General features: G+C 56.9%; 1 protein-coding gene across 2 annotated transcripts in view; it reads left to right on the top strand.

Annotated features, from left to right (window-relative positions):
- The first annotated feature begins 341 nt into the window (after positions 1-341).
- Positions 342-16,875, top strand: part of PMP22 (peripheral myelin protein 22) — a 32,747-nt gene continuing 16,213 nt past the window's right edge. Inside the window, exons 1-3 of one of the 2 annotated variants that reach the window (XM_040453157.1) lie at positions 342-506; positions 5,273-5,384; positions 6,809-6,908. In XM_040453157.1, the coding sequence (XP_040309091.1) occupies positions 5,307-5,384; positions 6,809-6,908 (178 nt within the window). In that variant the 5' untranslated portion in view covers positions 342-506; positions 5,273-5,306. Of the gene's footprint in view, positions 507-3,400; positions 3,551-5,272; positions 5,385-6,808; positions 6,909-16,875 lie in introns of those variants that run through there. The other variant, XM_040453156.1, reaches the window with a different exon arrangement.

Here is a 16,875-nt window from a genome sequence, read left to right on the forward strand (position 1 = left end):
TCGAATGCCTTCAATCGAGTCTTGTTGACTCGGACCGAATGATCTCACGGAGGTCAGCGTCATCCGCGCAATGCCCTGCGGCTCTTTCAAATGATGATACTGATTTAAAAAAGAAAAAAAAGAAACTTATCTGCAATTAACACGTAGGACACCCCACACGGCGCGTTTCCTCCCCGGAGGAAAAAAGCAGGGCCTCTGGGGATCACTGTAGACCAAGCTGGGCACTGTCTCTTTAAGCAGAAGAGGCTGAGAAGCTCTCAGGCCACCATGACATATCCCAGCATTGGACCAGCCCCTGAATAAACTGGAAAGACGCCTGGCCTGGCTTCAGTTACACGGAGCACCCCCGGGGAAACATCTCGGGGAGCCTGGTTGGAAGCAGTGGGGCTTACAACCTGCCAGCTGCTGGTCTCTCGGCTGCCCTGTGGGGAGGGCCCCGCCTTGGCATCCCTCGTGTTTGGAGCAGAGAAATCCGCGTGGAGGAAGGGGTTACACCATTCGGCCCGGTGAGTTTTCTTGGCACACTGTCCCTCTGCAGAGTGGAAGCTTATGCTTCTCCGAGAACTGCCCAGTCCCCCACCCCCTGCAAATCACAAATGGGAAGGGCTGCAGGGAGACAGGGCTTTTGTGTTGCAGATGACCGACAGTCAGAGGGTTTTCAACTCCTCCTTTGGAAGCTGGGTATATACTCTGGCTGGGGAGGGGAGAGGCTCTATCTGAGAGCCTCTGGAAACCCCAGCACGTCCAGATTTGAAGGGAGAAAGGGGACCCGATGCTTTTTTTTCCTGATGGGACGGAGTTCTGCACACACAGCTGGCTGGCAGGGGACCTTGGGTTGGGAAGCAGGTTAGGGAGAAGCTTCCACCGGTAGTCAAGCCCTGGCCTGGCCCTGGGTGTGGCCAAGCCTGGTGGACACTGCCCGGGGCGGTGTTTCGTCTTCCACCCTGGGAGCCGAGCGGGCAGGAGACAGGCGAGAGGCAGTAAGGGAGGAGCAAAAAAGGGTTCAAGCTCATGGGTTCCAAAGCTCACAGCGTGGTGTCACCTGCTGAGGGACTAAAATCTTGGGAAGAGGAAGAGGCAGGCTGTCGCTTACGACGACGTGTATTCTTTCCTAGATGCATACACTTCGGTAAAAAGGTTACTTGGGAAAAGAAAAAAAGAAAAAGAAGAGAAAGGAAATCCTGAGTTAAATACGCGAATTATCTGGAAAGTGCTTAGAACAGTACTGGGTACATAGTGTCCACATCAGTGTTGGTGGAATAAATAAAATAAAAGTCTGAATGGCATAAAGAGAGGCCATAGTTGCTGGGGCATACCTGACCTATAAAATGACCCAGGAGGAGAGAGCACACTGTCATTCCTGTGGTTGGTTATGCTATTGGCATAAGCTATTTTAGCTCACGGGGTGGGCTGGCGGGGGTGGGGGGGTGGGGGCTCAGCCTTGCTTGATGTGAGGGCAAAATGTGATATAACGGTAACCATGGTGACAGTTTACTGGGTCCTGGTCCCTATTACGTTCCGGACACTATGCAAACTGCCTCACACACCTTGTTCCCCCCCTACTCGCCACCTCTAAAGTAGGCATTGTCAGTCCTGCTTGTAGATGGAAAAATGGAAACTCGTGGAACTTCAGGTACTTGCCCCAATTCAGGACTCTGAGTAGTCAGCTTTGTCTGAGCCCAGAGCCAGCGTGCCTAAGCGTTGCCCCACACCGCCTCTCCCAGACCATGTGTGCACCCGTCATACAATGCGCATTGAGCCAAACTTTCATATGTCGTCTTTTTAATTGGCGAATATAAGAGTTTTTAAAAGACCGTGGTTTGAAGAGTATTTCAGATAATGTATTTTTTTTTTAAATTTTTAACGTTTATTTATTTTTGGGACAGAGAGAGACAGAGCATGAACTGGGGAGGGGCAGAGAGAGAGGGAGACACAGAATCGGAAGCAGGCTCCAGGCTCCGAGCCATCAGCCCAGAGCCTGATGCGGGGCTCGAACTCACGGACCGTGAGATCGTGACCTGAGCTGAAGTCGGACGCTCAACCGACTGAGCCACCCAGGCGCCCCCAGATAATGTATTTTGACTTAAAGACAAGAATATGCAATCAGCTACCATAAGCAGGTACTTTTTAAAAATTTATTTTTGTTTATTTTTTGAGAGAGAGAAGCAGAGAGAGACAGAGAGCATGAGCCGGGGAGGCGCAGACAGAGGGAGAGAGAGAATCCCACCGAGGCTCTGCGCTGTCAGCCCCAGGAGAGGCAAACTCGGAACCGAGAGATCATGACCTCAACCCAAGTCAAGAGTCGGATGCTTAACCCTTCTGAGTCACCCAGGCGCCCCTAAACAGCTGGTTTCAAATAGTAAAATAGTATGGAGTTGTCTGAATCAGTTGGAATGATGAGGTTTTATGACAGGACACTAGCAGTCGGGGTGTGTGTGAATTGCTGCATTAGTAAGTAAAGACATTTAAAATCCACATTAAGGCTCTGGGCTTGGGCGCCCACTCTCCCATCGAAAGTCGTATTTGGGCCCACCTGCGCCACGCCCAGAAGGGCTAGCCCCTCCGTCCCTGTGACGCTGGGCGAACCACTTTCAGGCGACTATGAATCAGCGGATTTCCCTGGCTGATCTTCCCCCACCTCGATGGCCAACTCCCCACCCAATGGCCTGGGGACGCCAGCGGAGGCTGGGAGCCGGGCCAGGCGAACTTCGCCTGGAGCATACCCGGCTGTGGTCCGGGCTAGCAGGAACCAGACCCCCTTCCCCCGGGCGCGCTGTGCTGTAGTCGGCGGAACTCTCCCTCCTCCTGCTAATTGTCACCCAAGCGGGGCCCGCAAAGTGGGTCCCTTGAGTCCTAGGGAGCCGGCACGCGGCCTGGGCGCAGACACGGACAGCGCGGGAGGGCGCGGTGCAGGTGTGGCCAGCACAAATGCCAGGGCAGGCCAGGCGCGCCAGGACCCGAGAGGTGAGGGCCGTCTTCCTGCGCTTAAGTGCCGGCTCCCCCTTCCCTGGAGGAGAGGAATCCGGCCTCGGTCCCCGCGTGGGCGCAGTGCACGTGCGTGCGCCCCGGCGGGGGCGACCTCGGGAGGGCTTTCCCCACGTGGCCGAGGGGGCGGAAGGGCCAGTTTATTGGCCGACACTTGGTCTCCAGGAGCTCGGGGAACCAGAGGAGCGGAGGTGAGAAAGCTCAGCCGCCGGCTAGTAGCGAGTAAAAGTCCCAGCGGTTTTGCAGTGATCGACTTTCTCCCGAGGCCGATTGAAGGCCGAGTAACTGCCTCCCGCGCGCCCTCCCTCCCTCCCTCCTGCCCTCTCTCCTCCCCCGAGTCCCGCCCCCCTGCACACGCTGACCCAGGGACACACCCTACTGCAGCGACGCAGACAGGGCGTTGTTCCCGTTAAAGGGGAACGCCGGGAGCCTCCCTCTGGCCCCTCGCTTCGCGCGCGCAGCCCCGCAGCGCAGCTGTCTTCGGGGACGCCAGCCGCCGAGCCAGCCGCGCCGAGTTTGTGCCGGAGGCCACTTGGAGGAACGGGGACAACTATCCCTTTGGGCCGTAAGTGCTTTGGTAGGGACAAGTGGAGGAGACGCAGGAGAAACGTGGGCATCTTCCGTCGATGGTGCCAGAAAGCGCGGAGCAGGCGCGGGCACTGGGCTGGCCAGGCCCGCGAGCTGTCTTTCCGAGCTCGGACAGGCGGACCACGGTCTGGCTCGTCTGGTTCTTGCGGGGCTTGTAGGGACACCGTGTGGCCTTGCCTTACGGTCCCTAAGTCGTAAGGGGCGCGGGTGGCGGTGTGGGGATATGCGGCAAGGGCTGAGCACTTTGGGTCTCGCTGGAGACGCGCCTACTTGGGGACTCATTGGCAAAGCAGTCCCTGCGGTGGACCCCGGAGATGGGGCTGCTGGCCCCCCGTGGTCCCCCCATTTCTAGCCATATACCCGATTATCCTTCTCTTGTCCCTCCCGGCTCTAGGAGCCGTTGGATTTAATTTAAACCGTCTGGGAGACAGTCCGAAAGCCGTGCTCATTTCTTCCCGTACATTCCAGGGGTTCCTTGGACTGTGTTGCCTACGGAGAGCAGCGGAGGGGCCTGGTGTTGGGGACTTTTAAAACGGAGCTATTGAAACGTGGTCTCCCCTGGCCCTGTGCTGAGACGGTGCCCCCAAATGCAGCTGGGTTTCCACAGCCATAGTACCCTCTAACGGGTCACCCCAGTCTCCATTTCCCCCCAAGAGCTGTAAAACGAGGGGCTAGGACCACATAGCTGCGTGGGGGAAGCTGTCCTGCCGGCTCTGGCGGGTTGCGGTTCTCCTGGGACTCAGCCCCCCCCCCACCCCCCTTCCGTGCAGGCTCCTGGGCGCGCGTCCCGGCGCGCCGAGGCCGAACCGGGTCGTGTCTCGGCTCCGCGTGCCGGGGGCGCAGCCGGGACCGGGGAGAACCGGCGAGAGGCCAGCCCGGGAGCGCAGGGCCCGGCCCGCAGGGGCTGCGGCGGGAGGGGCTTGGGGGTGGGGGGGTGAAGCGCGCGGTGGGCGGGAAGCGCAGGGGTCCGGCCACTCTCTGGGCCTTTCTTTCCTGCCCACACTCCCCCGGCTCTGCGCCTCCTCTCCGGAGCCGCCGGTGTGGACGCCAGGCTGAGCCGGGGCCAGGACGGCTCCCCGGCGCTGGCAGAACCCGGTGGAAACTTGGGAGACTAACGGAACGCGGAGCGCACCGGGCCTGGGAAACCAGCTCCCCGCCGCGCGCTCTCCCTCGCAGCGTGCCGCTGGCGTCCCCGAGCCTCCGGCGGAAATCGGGGCGCCCATGCGCGGACCCCCAACCGCCACCCCGTAGGGAAAGGGGGGCTCTCTCCTCCTCCTGCCTCCTTCCCCACGCGGGGCTGTGCTCCGGAGGCAACCCCGGGTGGGTGGAGGTGTGCCGTGGCCTCCGCTGGTCATTCTGGGAAGAGCTCTCCTCCCGGGGTGACTTAGACGTGCGTACCCCCTCGTCTCGTCCCCGAAGCAAGAGGTGTCGTGTGGCCGGCGGGCCCCCCGCGGGCTGCCGGGCGGGGATGCTGCGGCCGGCTGCTGCCCTCTCTCGGCCGGCCGCCGGGAGGCGTGCGGGCGCCGCGACCCGGGCCGGGCGCGCAGCCAGGCCCCTGCATTCCGCCGGCGCGGGGACCCTCCCTCCGCGCGCTCCTCCTCCCTCCCTCCCTCGCTCCCTCCCTCGCTCGCTCGCCCGCCCGCCCGCCCGGGCCAGTTGGTTGGGCCTCACGTCCAGCTTCGGCTCTCTTTCCCGGCAGGCAGGAACTCCGCTGAGCACAACCAGCCGCCAGAATGCTCCTCTTGTTGCTGGGCATCATCGTCCTCCACGTCGCAGTGCTCGTGCTGCTCTTCGTCTCCACGATCGTCAGCGTGAGTGCCCGGCGGGCAGCGGGGAGGTGGGCGCGGGCGGGGCACCCGGACCTGCGCCCCCCCCCCCCCCCGCCCCACCGCCCAGGGCTCGGGCCTCCCGGGCGGCGATTCCTCCAGGTCCGCGCCGCGTCGTGATTTGCAAACGACGTGAAAGTCTCGGGCGGCCCCCGGGGCGTTTTTTGCAGTTTCTGGCAGGCTGCCCCCTTTCAGTTGTTTGGAGAAAACCCGAGCAGATTCAGGGGTAGGAGGGAGGCGATCGCCAGACTAGGTGAGCGGCGCAGGCCTCCATTTAAGCCAAATCATTTCAGTGCAGAGACCTCAGGGTTTCCCGACCTTCATTTGATAAAATTGCAGGGTTTTTTTTTTTTTTTTTTTTTTTTTTTTTGTTTTTTTTTTTTTTTTTTTTTTTGGTTGTTTTGCGCCGTAGGTTCCTTGAGGAAGGAAGTGGAGTATTTATGAAGGTTTGTTTTTCTCCACATGTCATGGAACACCCTTCAGGGCTGGAAATGGGAAGGTTAAAATAGGCTCTTCTGGAAAAGAGTTCACAGCCACCCGGTCTGCTTTGTGATGTGGGCATAGCACCTTCCACTCTAAAGCCTCCTCTGTATGAACACAGAGCGTGAGTGGGGAAGGGGCAGAGAGAGAGAGAGAGAGAGAGAGAGGGAGACACAGAATCCCAAGCAGGCCCCAGGCTCTGAGCTGTCAGCACAGAACCCCACACGGGGCTGGAAGTCAGGAACCTTGAGATCACGACCTGAGCCAAAGTCAGACGCTTAACCGGCTGAGCCACCCAGGCGCCCCTACTGTGGTTTTAACTTCTTAACGTGAGGCGTATCCCAGACGTGATATTCTTGTCCGTTTCCAAGGTCGAGAAATATGTCAGAGTGAGAGATTGTGATGTTGGGGATCTTGGATTGTTTCATCGTTTGTAAGCATTTTTACAACCTCTTAATCTTGTGGGATTGATAGGAATTAGGAGCCAGGAGACAGGCTCAGAGAGGCAGTAGCTTGGGGGAGCGACACCCAGGAGGTCCGGGGTGAGGAGAGCCAGCTTGAATGCAGGTGTCCTGGCTTGAGTTCATGGCTCCTTCTGCTATAGGACATACTTCTGCACGTACTAGCTTGTGTGCGTCTGTGTGTGTGTGTGTGTGTGTGTGTGTGTGTGTGAGTGAACTTTTCTGTTCACAAAGTGCTTTTCATTTGTGAAACGCTGGCCCTCCGCCCAACACCATGTCTGAGCCAGACCCCCACCTCTCTCCATTCCCCAGCGTGACTGTGGCCTCTGGCTGGGCCACCCCGGGCAGGGCAGGGGCAGGCCAGGTAGACGGGCGGATGAGGCCGCTCTTGTCTTCCCTTCTCCTTTCTCTCCTCTTCCCTTCGCTCCTCACCACCCTGTCTGATCGAAGATGTCTGGTTCTTTCTAGCAATGGATCGTGGGCAATGGACATGCAACCGACCTCTGGCAGAATTGTAGCACCTCTTCTTCTGGAAACGTCCACCACTGCTACTCATCGTCAGCAAATGGTGAGACTGGGTCTTTGCTCCGTATTTCTCAGTCCAGACCTGGAAACCCTTGTTCTTGGAAGACGCAGCTCAAAAGTTGTTGCTGGGGTGGGGCAGGATGCAATAGGGGACCGGGGATCCGAGACAGGAGAAAGGCAGAAGTTTCCCTGGCTAACCTAAGACCCCGGCTCTCACTGCACGTGATCTCTCCCCGGAAAGATGCCCTAGAAAGCACAGTGCTTCTTGTCAGCAAAGAAACGTGGGCACAGATAAGCCATAAATGTGGCACCATGGCAGGACCTTCGACAGACCCAGTTGGGTCTTCTGACCCCACTGGTATCTTTGCTTTGGTGGCTGTCTCTATCCAGAAAGGTCCTGCCACTTCCTGTTTCAGTGACGGTCCCAGGGGGTAGTTGGGCCAGCTTTTGGTCCCCCGTTGGCAAGACTGCTTTTCGAGGTCGTGGGCCTCAGTGGTGATGCCATTTGGCATTCCAGCCTTTGGGTGTTTCCTTGCGGCAAGATGGCGACTCGAAGCTATTTGCAAAAGGCTAAACGCAAGCCTAGGAATGCCCTTCATGCGGAGGACTGTGTTTCTCCTTTGTCCTCGGTATCATTGCTTGTGAGATATTTGAAGCGGGGCTTACTTGGACTCCAGTTAAGGGATAATTGGCAGTGAGGGACCCTCTAGACACCTCCCGTACTCAGAGGAGTGCTCAGACGCAGGGGCCCCCTGCATCTTTGGATGCGGAGAGGCAGCGGTAAATGGGGTGCCTTCTCTGGGGTGGCTGGGTGCTGTTGAGTGTCACTGTGGACCCTGAAAGGGACCCTAGTGCTTGGTGTTGAGGACATCGTGGGCTGGGCTTGGCATGGGCCCGTGCTCCAAAGGATACGTCCCCAGCCTGGAGAGGGAAGTCGCTGTAGGATTTGACAAAGCTTTCCTGACATCCCGGGTTTTAAAAGACCGAGCAAGGACAGCCTCTGTTGTTGCTGAAGCTACTCATGATCTAGTATTTCCGTTGGAGATGTTACAACTGCTGACAGAGACCAGTTTGGGTCCAGCTCCATAAAGCAGGCAGGGAAGGGGCCCTCCGCTCTGGCTTTTGCACGGTGCACAAGCTTTGTGTCCCTGCGGGCTCCGCACCCGGTAACCCCCAAGCTGTCACTGAAGCATTGCAAACCCACATCTCGAACCTCTGTATGAAGAGAAACTTCTAGAACACTTATGGGAGAGTGTCTGTGGGGGAAGGATCGGAGAGGAGTAGAAAACCCTGCTTTATGTTTTCGCTTTCCCCCGGGGGTGGGGGGCGGGGCGAAAACAGAAAGGCCTCCGTCCTCATGGACGTGAGCAGCCCCGAATCTTTTCTCGGAGTGCGTGAAGGATATTGGATGAAAAACATCCTAGACGGGGCGCAGCGCGTTTGCATGGTGAGTTGACAGCCGAGTAACGGAAATGAAATACTCGTGCATGCCTGAGAATGTGGTGATAGCCCTGTTTGCCCCCAAAGCCACAGCATCCGGTGCCCGCCCCCCCCAGGATCTGGTTCAAGTTCTCTGAAGACTCCAGATGGGTGGCGCCCCCGCTCACTACTGACACCTGGTGGTCACCAGTGGTGACGCGGCCCCAGAGAGTGGTTTTTCCCCAGGCCTCCCCAGGTGTCAAATGCCACTCGGGGTTGGCGTGAAATCCTGGACTCTGACGTCCGGACGGGGGCAGAGGCTCAGCTGTCTAGACTGAGCTCCAGCCGTGCATGGGAAGGAGGGCAGCCTTCACCTCGGGGCCGGTTACTGACCCCGGGTGCTGCACTTGACCTGGTTGTGAATGGCTGTCATCTCCGGCCAGCAGCCCATCTCGTGTTATTTTCAGCAGGCCCCTTCTCGTCTCTCAGTTGGCTCCTGATGTGCCAAGCTCGCCTCTTGGGTCCGTTCACGACAGCTTTGGGGTCTTTCGCGTGGGTTCCAAGTCCACGTGGTCGCTTTCCGAGGGTCACCCGGGAGGCTGCCTTCTCCCCTGCGCCTGCCTTCTCAGATGTTTTGAGGGATTTGGGCTTCTTCGAAGTTAGACGTTTCCATGGAAGCTTCCCCAGTAGTTGTTATCTCCGCTGACGGCTCCCCGGCCGGTCAGCCTGTGTTACGACTTCAGCTCTGACCAGGGGCGGGGGATCCTCTGGGCCTCCTGTGCTTTGCCTGTCGAGTTTAACAATTTCCCAGGCAAGCCACAGACGCAAAAATCTGCAGTTACAAACATTAGACTGCCTTGACGAATGAACTGAGGTGTGCGTTTGTGCTCAGGCTGTTCCAAACATCCTCTGGGATGAGGTCCTCCAAAGTGATTTGTTACCGAGAGCGACAGATCGCGAAGTATGTTACAGGCGCGTTAGGTGAAAACGTGTCGGTTGACCTGACTGGCTGGCTTTTACCGGAGGGACTTGAGTTTGTACGTGCGGTGCCCGGGGCATGACATCTGCCCCTCGTTTTCTGTGTGAACGGTGCCCCCTGCCGCGTGAACCTCATGGAGGTCAACCAGCTGGGTTGTATAGTCTGAGGGAGAAGTCTTAGATCTTTCCGTCAAGCTACCTCTTGCTATGAGAAGTGGTTTTAACTGTCTTACCTGCCTTCTCATTTTCTGAATTCGTTTCCATACCTTCTGGGTCCATCCTTAACTTGGCTGCAGGTGGGGAGCAGGAAGAACCTTAGGGGGGACCTGTTCATCATGACCTTGTATTGACGGCCTCCCCGGGCCCAGGGAATACGAGCACTTGGAAATGGTGGACCTTGCCCTTGAGGGGCCTGAGCCTCTCTGAGGAGCCAGCAGATAAGTGTGGGGGGGGGGGGGCGTGAATCACTGGGAAGGCAGCATAGGCCAGATGCCCAAGGAGTGGGGGCAGGCAGACAGCGCCAGAGTTCAAGGGAGGAAGTCTCGTGTGGGAGGTGGAATCTGATCCATCCTCCAGAGGATGGGCAGGATTTAAATAAATACAGGCAAGGAGGAGGATATCCCTACCGAGGCAATGACGTGACCCGCAGCAAGGGGACAGCAGTGCAGGGGACGTGTTGGATTCGTCGGCTAGTATTCGGATGAGGATTAAAATTGACTGCAATGTAACAGCACCTCTTCAAGTGGCCGTGGCTTCCGCAAGACAGTTTCTTTTCTCTCGGGAAGTCGGCGGCCTGAGAAGAGAGAGCTACGGCGCTTGCGTGAAGTTGTCAGAGACCCAGGCACTTTCTAGCTCTTTCCTTTGCTGCTCTCTCTTGAATGTGGTCCTCATCCTCATGGTCGCAAAGGCTGCCGATGCTCCAGCCATCTCATCCAGGCTTCAAGCGATAGGGCGGAGAAAGGAGGAGGAGAATGTGTGCCCTTCCCTTTCCATGGAATGTCTCCAGAGAGACCTCACTCACACTGCTGTGTGTGTTCTTTTACAGGAACTTAGTCACACAGCCACACCTAGTTACCAGGGAGGCTGAGGATGTAGTCACTTGGCCTCGTGGGAAGCACGGCTTCTCGATTCCTAGAAATTTAACAGCAAGCACTCCCCGTAAGCCTGGCTTGAAACACTTCTCTCCGGGGCTGTGACCTTTCCCCCCTCTGTACCCCGTCATACTCTTTACCATAGCTCCGCTGGGTCCTAGGCAGTTTCTGGGCAGAGCCCCGTTATTTTAGGATTATTCAAGTATTTCCTCCTTCCTGTATCCTGGGCTCTAAGAGCCGCACCGGCCGTTCTCAGAGAGATCCATATTGGAAAGCGTGCGACCTTTGGGCTTTCCTCTTGTTCTCCCCACCTCCAGTCCCTAAGTCTCCTCGTTTCATCATGTCTCTCGGATCTGTGTTTCCTTCCAGCCTGGCCTCCTCTCCTGACCTTCCAGATCTGCCTATGCAGCCTCCTTCTAGACGGTTCCACTGGGATGTCTCAGGGGCATCCCCGAACCAGTCAGTCTCCATTCTCCTCCACCAAATCTACCTCTTGGACAATTCCTAGTATTTTAGAGAATGCTGCTAACGTCTGCAGCCCGTGTGGATGTGTTTCCTTCTGGTTCCTCAGCCTGCCCTCCCCCCCACCCCCACCACCGGGCGCTGGCTGTTTCCTTGCGGGTCGCCACGCCTGCGGGACTTATCAGAGCCACTGAGGCTGCCCCCTAACCCGTCACCTTGCTTATTTCTTTATAACTCAGTTTTCACACCCAATCCAGGGTGATATTTTAAAAAAATACAAAGCCGGCCCTGTCACTCTCGATCTCACGCCTTTCAGAGGGCCCGTCCTTGGCCTTCAACTTCAGATGGAAATCTTTACTAAATCCCATAGGAGTCTACCTGAATGGACCCATTCCCTTGAAACCTCATCTCCTGGAATTTTCTGCCTTCTCTTAGTTCCTTGATCATGAACTTCCCCCCCCCCCCCCCCCCCCCCCCGCCATTCTCCCTTCCCCTGTTTTTTCGTGTGCAGCTACTCCCTGGCTGCCTGCCATATACCAGATACTGTTGTAGACAGCAAGGATGTAAGAATGAACAAAAGCTTGCATTTTACTGGGCAAAACAGCCAATAAGCATGAATAAATTTGGGGGCAGGGATCGGAACTACAACGAGAAGGAAAACAGGGTAATGTGTAACAAGGGAAGGGAGGCGTCGTGCGGGCGTGACCCCTTGGGGGTGACCGGGAGTCAGCCACAGGAGCATCTGGGGCCGATTCGAGGCAGAGGGGACCATCTCGTGTAGGAAAGGGGCCTGGCAGCATTGAAGGACAGAGGGCAGGCCTATCTGGTCCTTCTAGAGCCTAATAAACAGTTTGGCGCCTATAAGTGCATTTGTAAATTTTTTTTTGATGTTTATTATTTTTTTTTTGAGAGAGAGAGAGACAGACAGGCAGGGCATGAGCAGGGGAGGGGCAGAGAGAGAGAGAGGGAGACACAGAATCCGAAACAGGCTCCAGGCTCCGAGCTGTCGGCACAGAGCCCGACGCGGGGCTCGAACTCCCGGGCCGTGAGACCGTGACCTGAGCCGAAACCAAGAGTCGGACGCGTAACCGACTGAGCCACCCGGGTGCCCCGTGTGTGTGCGGTTTGAAAGAAGGGGCCCATGCTCGACACGAGAGCATGAAGGCAAAAAGTCAGGCCCTCCTGCAGTCTGTCCCCCGGAGCCTCCGTCGTCCCCTCCGGTGTATAAGGAAGGATGCCGCACACAGGTGTCCCCGTTTGCCAGTGACCCCGGGCTGGCCTCCTGCACCAGAGTGTGGGCTGGGGCCAGGATCGCAAGCTAAGAAAATGAGCCCTGGATGCTTTTCCTTTCCCTGCCAAGCAACGACGGCCACAATAAATTCGTGGCAGTCAAGCTCGTGGGCGGCATTCGATGGATGCTTTGTGTTGAGAATTAGAACAATCTAAGCCTCGCCAGTCTCCGAGGCCCCCCCAGCCTGAGCCTCTCGGGGGCACTCGTTCTCTGGGTCTTTTCGGCGGTTCCAGACCTATCCATCTGGTGGCATCGTCATTCCGGCGAGGGCATCGGAGCATTTCCTTGTCTGCGGCTCGGTGCTTGGGCAGATTTTAGAGGACACCGGAGGCCCTCTGCCCTTACGGGGTCGTGTTTTGCAATTTAAAATCTTTGTGGCTCCGTGGACCAACCCACAATCTCTGCCCAAGTAATGGCTCTCGCTTTTACAGGCCCGTGTGGGTTGCCAAGGCCCTGGCCGGACAGGGAGCGGCCGGGGTGGGGGAGGTGGTGCCGTAATGCTGATGTTTCAGCCCCCGGAGCTCCCCGTCGGCCGCCAGCATCCAGGAGTTAATTCCGAATGCGTGTGCAAACCCGCGCCTGAGCCACGTGGCCCTTGACGCTCACAGTGTTCGCTTCCGGAAAAAAAAATTTAAGTTGCGTTCCCAGGATTTCCGCAGGGTCGAGAAGGCGTCTCTCTTGCATCTGGGGAGCAGGGCCTGGCCGTACTGTGGCGCGAGGTTGTGGGCGTGGGTTTTCGGTGCCCGAGAGAAGGATGTCTGGCGAGAAGCCTCCGGAGTGGGTCATCCATCGTGGGCACGCACGGGCACTCCCAGTGTTGGGCAGGACTTGGGAGATCAAGCCCGCCCCTCTCCCGCCGCACCTCACTTCAGGCCCCACTCCAGTACGCCCGCCACGCGCGCCTCCTGCCCGTGATGGGGAACTCACTACCTTTCAAGAGAACCTCTTGGATTTTCCAAGCGCTGACAGCAGCATCCTTTCATTTAGTTTTTGAACGTACCGAGCACATCCTGTGTATCAGGCGCTGTTCCACAAACCAGCCCCACAGACCGAACCAGAAAGACCACGTCTCTGTTTTAGTGGGGCGCACGGGTCCTTGGGGGAGGCACAGAATAGACAATAAACGAGGGCGGGGAGTGGAAAGGACCCTGTAGGAGACGGGATGGTGGCCTCGAAAGTCACCCACGGCGGGGGAGGCTGGTTACGGAAAGGCCTCTTTCTTGCCCTCTCGTGGACAGACTTCAAGACCGGAGGGACCTGTCACGTGAAGGACCACAGGGAGAATATTCCAGGAGGTCATGGCAAGGGGGCAAGACCCTGAGGCGGGGAGGAGTCCGGCGTGACTGAGCGTGCTGGCTGGACGAAGGGGAGTGAGGTGATGGGGGGGGGAGAGGGGCTTGGGGGGCCCCAGAGGCCACAGACTGAGAAGGACAAGTGAGACACCATTGAAAGATCTTAAGCAGAAGAGGGGCGGGATTCGATTTGTTTCGAGGGCTCAGGCTGGCCGTTAGGTTGAGAGTAGGGATTGGCGGCCAGGCACTGGGATCCAGAAGTCTGTAGCTCACGGCAGAGGGCCGGGCTGGAAGATTCGTCAAGTACCGCCTGTAGAGGGCAGGCACCCAGCCTCTCCTTGTCCCTCTGGAGCTGGGGCGGTGCGTGGGCTTGCCAGGTGGGCGGGCAGAGAGTCGGGGAAGCTCACACCGTGCTCCCTCTTCCTTGTCCAGCTTCCGTGAATTTAAACCTACAGAAAGGCCGTAGGATCATTTAAATCGCGCGAGAGAGTTCAAACACGCCATTGACCCTCTCCGCACCCCTCCCCGTGTGTGTCCAAGTTGAAAACCCAGTAGCCTGGGCATCTTGCCTTTTGTCTGCCCCGGGCCTGCCTCTGACCAACTGGGAATCTGGGGCAGGTGCCCTGGGTGCCGAATAGAGTGAGCATGGAAAGGCAGCTACCATGTCGTGTCCCAGAGCGTCTTCACGTTCCGGGTATACTTGTGACATGGTGGGGGAGTGTCCAGAGTGGAGGTGACCTTTGAGCTGGGCCTTGGACGTTGGGGAGAATTTCAGTAGGCGTGCAGGGGAGAGGAGGACGTCGTGCTAGGTGACGGAGGGCCATCACCGCGATTGATGGGGTACGGGCTCTGTTCTAGCTCTTGACCGCCACGATGCTTGGCCTTTTCGAAAAGGCTTTAGGAATCAAAAGGAGAGGGGGCTTCTGGCTATTATTTTGCAGAGAAAGCGTTTCAGACCCAAAGATCCTGCAAACAACCCGGGCATCCCCCTCACCCCTTACACACTCCTGGCTAATCGGAGACTACAGCTCGCGCACAATGCTTTTCTGTCCCCCTGCTGCCATTTTCTCTGGCCAAACCCAACATTTCCAAGTGGTCCGCTCTTAAAAAAAAAAATAAATAAATAAATAAAAAATTTTTTTTTCTGCTAAGTCCATTGGCAAAATCGGAGAAACACTAAAAGCTAAGGGCTGCTTCTTTGATGGCAAGAATTCTCTTAGCCTTTAACGTTTCATTGTAGGTTGTAATTAACATCCGAGGGGGGAGATGAACGTACTTGATCGTGGAACCCGTCCCTTGTTTCTGTTTTTTTAGTCAACCGGTGGGTAAGTGGTCCCACAACAATTCTCTTTTTTTTTTCCTCTTAATATTTATTTATTTATTGTGAGAGAGGGGGAGAGGCGGAAGGAGAGAGAGGGAGAGAGAGCACAATAAATCTTCGAGGGACAGAGCCTAGCCTCACCTGATCCCGTAGTTTCCAGACTTTTCCAGCCGGAGCATTTTCCAAAGGAAACCTAAGCCGCCTTAAGTGTTTGCGGGTATCCTGTGTGCCATATTACGTTCCCTTTTGGAGCCCAAGGTCTCGTTAGCAGAATGAAACTGTGGTCTCAGACCCCAGTTTGAGTGGTTCCTCTGTCCACCCCTGAGCCAGTTAATGAGGCTTAAGCAGGAACACCTTGACCCGAAGTTTCTTTCCACCTGCTTGACATGGGCGTGTTCGCTAGTTTGTTCTAATTAACAGGCCCCCACGATTCCATATCGGGCGATTCTGTATCCTCTTGTGTGAGTGTAGACCCCCCCCCCCCACCGCCCACCAGGGTGTAGACCCACGCGGGGGGCCGTGCAGGTGCTCCAGCGGGTGGGTGAAGCCTTAAGGGCAAAGGCCACGTTGTTCAGGATAGAGGCCCCTCGGCGTGTCAGCGATTCCTGGAGTGGCATTCTTAGTGACCAACGACGACAATGGCAATTTGTGTGGTGGCCGTGGGCGGGGCGGTCTGAGGGCGCAGAGCCCGGCCTTGTTGGTCACGTGCTGTTGCGAACAGCCCAGCCTTATGCCCAGGTGTGCACGTGCCTGTCTTACCTCTTGCATTTGGGATCTAGCCCCTCTGGTGGCCTCTTCCTTGGAGGCTTTGTTTCTTTCACGGCCTCCCCGGTGTGTGCTCTGACTTTCCCTCAGCTGTCTGTCCTCTCCCTGCCAAGAAAACCTGTTCTCTCGATGGAAACAGAAAGCGTTTGTGCCTCGCTCAGAGAGGGACCCCGGGGGGGGGGGGGGACAGAGGACGAGAGGGGCAGGGGACTGACTCTGTGCCGGTAATGAAAGCCGCAGAAAGGCCCAGATGATCGGGTGCTTTGAAAAGCGCCTCATCCTTTCTGAGCCCGTAACTCACTGGACTCCAGGCCCCGGCTAAGAATACAGCTGCGGGGGCAGATGTATTTCCTTCATTGCTTAGCTGCCCCGGCAGCAGGAATCTGACCTTGAAGCGAGCTTTGATCGCGGAGTAACTCAAGCTTGCCCTTCTCTGCCGGGGACGCTGGGTCGGCCTGCCTCCGCGGCCCACATCCGCAACCTGTCCAAAAGCTCTTGGACGCGGCACTCTCATTAGAACCAGGTCTCCAAGGAGTTTTTAGGGCTTTAAATCCCTGTGCTCTGCCCCAAACGCTGTCGCCAGAGTTCTGCCAGGATTTACCGGGTATCCGCTTGGGGGCCAGCCACCGAGTGAGGAAGACCGTGGGTGCCCAACGTGGGCTCAGCTTGCAGTTTGAGAGACAGCGTGTCCCCGCGCTGGGGCCGGGATGGGGGTGCGGATCTGTCACTTGGACTTTTGGCCTGACGTTAGGCGTGCTCCGTATAAATCAGGCTTTCTGTCTGACATCGATTCGTCATCGATAGCTCTGTGCCTTATATCAGACGTCCCTCCACCCTAAGCATGATTTCCTGTGCGTCTGATTGGCTTTGCGATAGCAGAGCTTGGCCACGTAGAGGCTGCAGGCCGGACCTGGCCCACCGCTCCCTGATTTTGTACGTAAGGCCTCGTCAGATGAAACGTACACGTTGGCCAAGACCGATTTAGTGCTGAGATGGCAGAGCCCGATGGTTGCTGCCGAGACCGTACGTGTGACCTGCAAAGCCAACAATATCGACCGTCTGACTCTTTACAAATAGTCTGCGGAACTCTGAGCTGAAAGTGACATATTCTGGAGTGATGTCAACGTTGTTCCAGGATACTTTGGAGCTCTGGTTGGTCCCCTAATAAAATGGCTGGTGTGAGCCCTGTGGTCCTCCCCTTATCGTGACTGGAGTCACCCGGATGGAGGTACCCCCAGAACCCTGGAACAGTCTGTAAATGCTTACTTACCCTGATCTTCAACATCAGCTTTTTTTTTTTTTTTTTTTTTAAGTTTATGTATTTATTTTGAGACAGAGCGAGAGAGAGCATGAGTAGGGGAGGGGCCAGAGGCAGCATGAGTAGGGTAGGG

This window comes from Herpailurus yagouaroundi, unplaced genomic scaffold, assembly GCF_014898765.1.
Source record: "Herpailurus yagouaroundi ecotype Mexico unplaced genomic scaffold, PumYag 208, whole genome shotgun sequence".
Classification (NCBI taxonomy): Eukaryota; Metazoa; Chordata; class Mammalia; order Carnivora; family Felidae; genus Herpailurus; species Herpailurus yagouaroundi.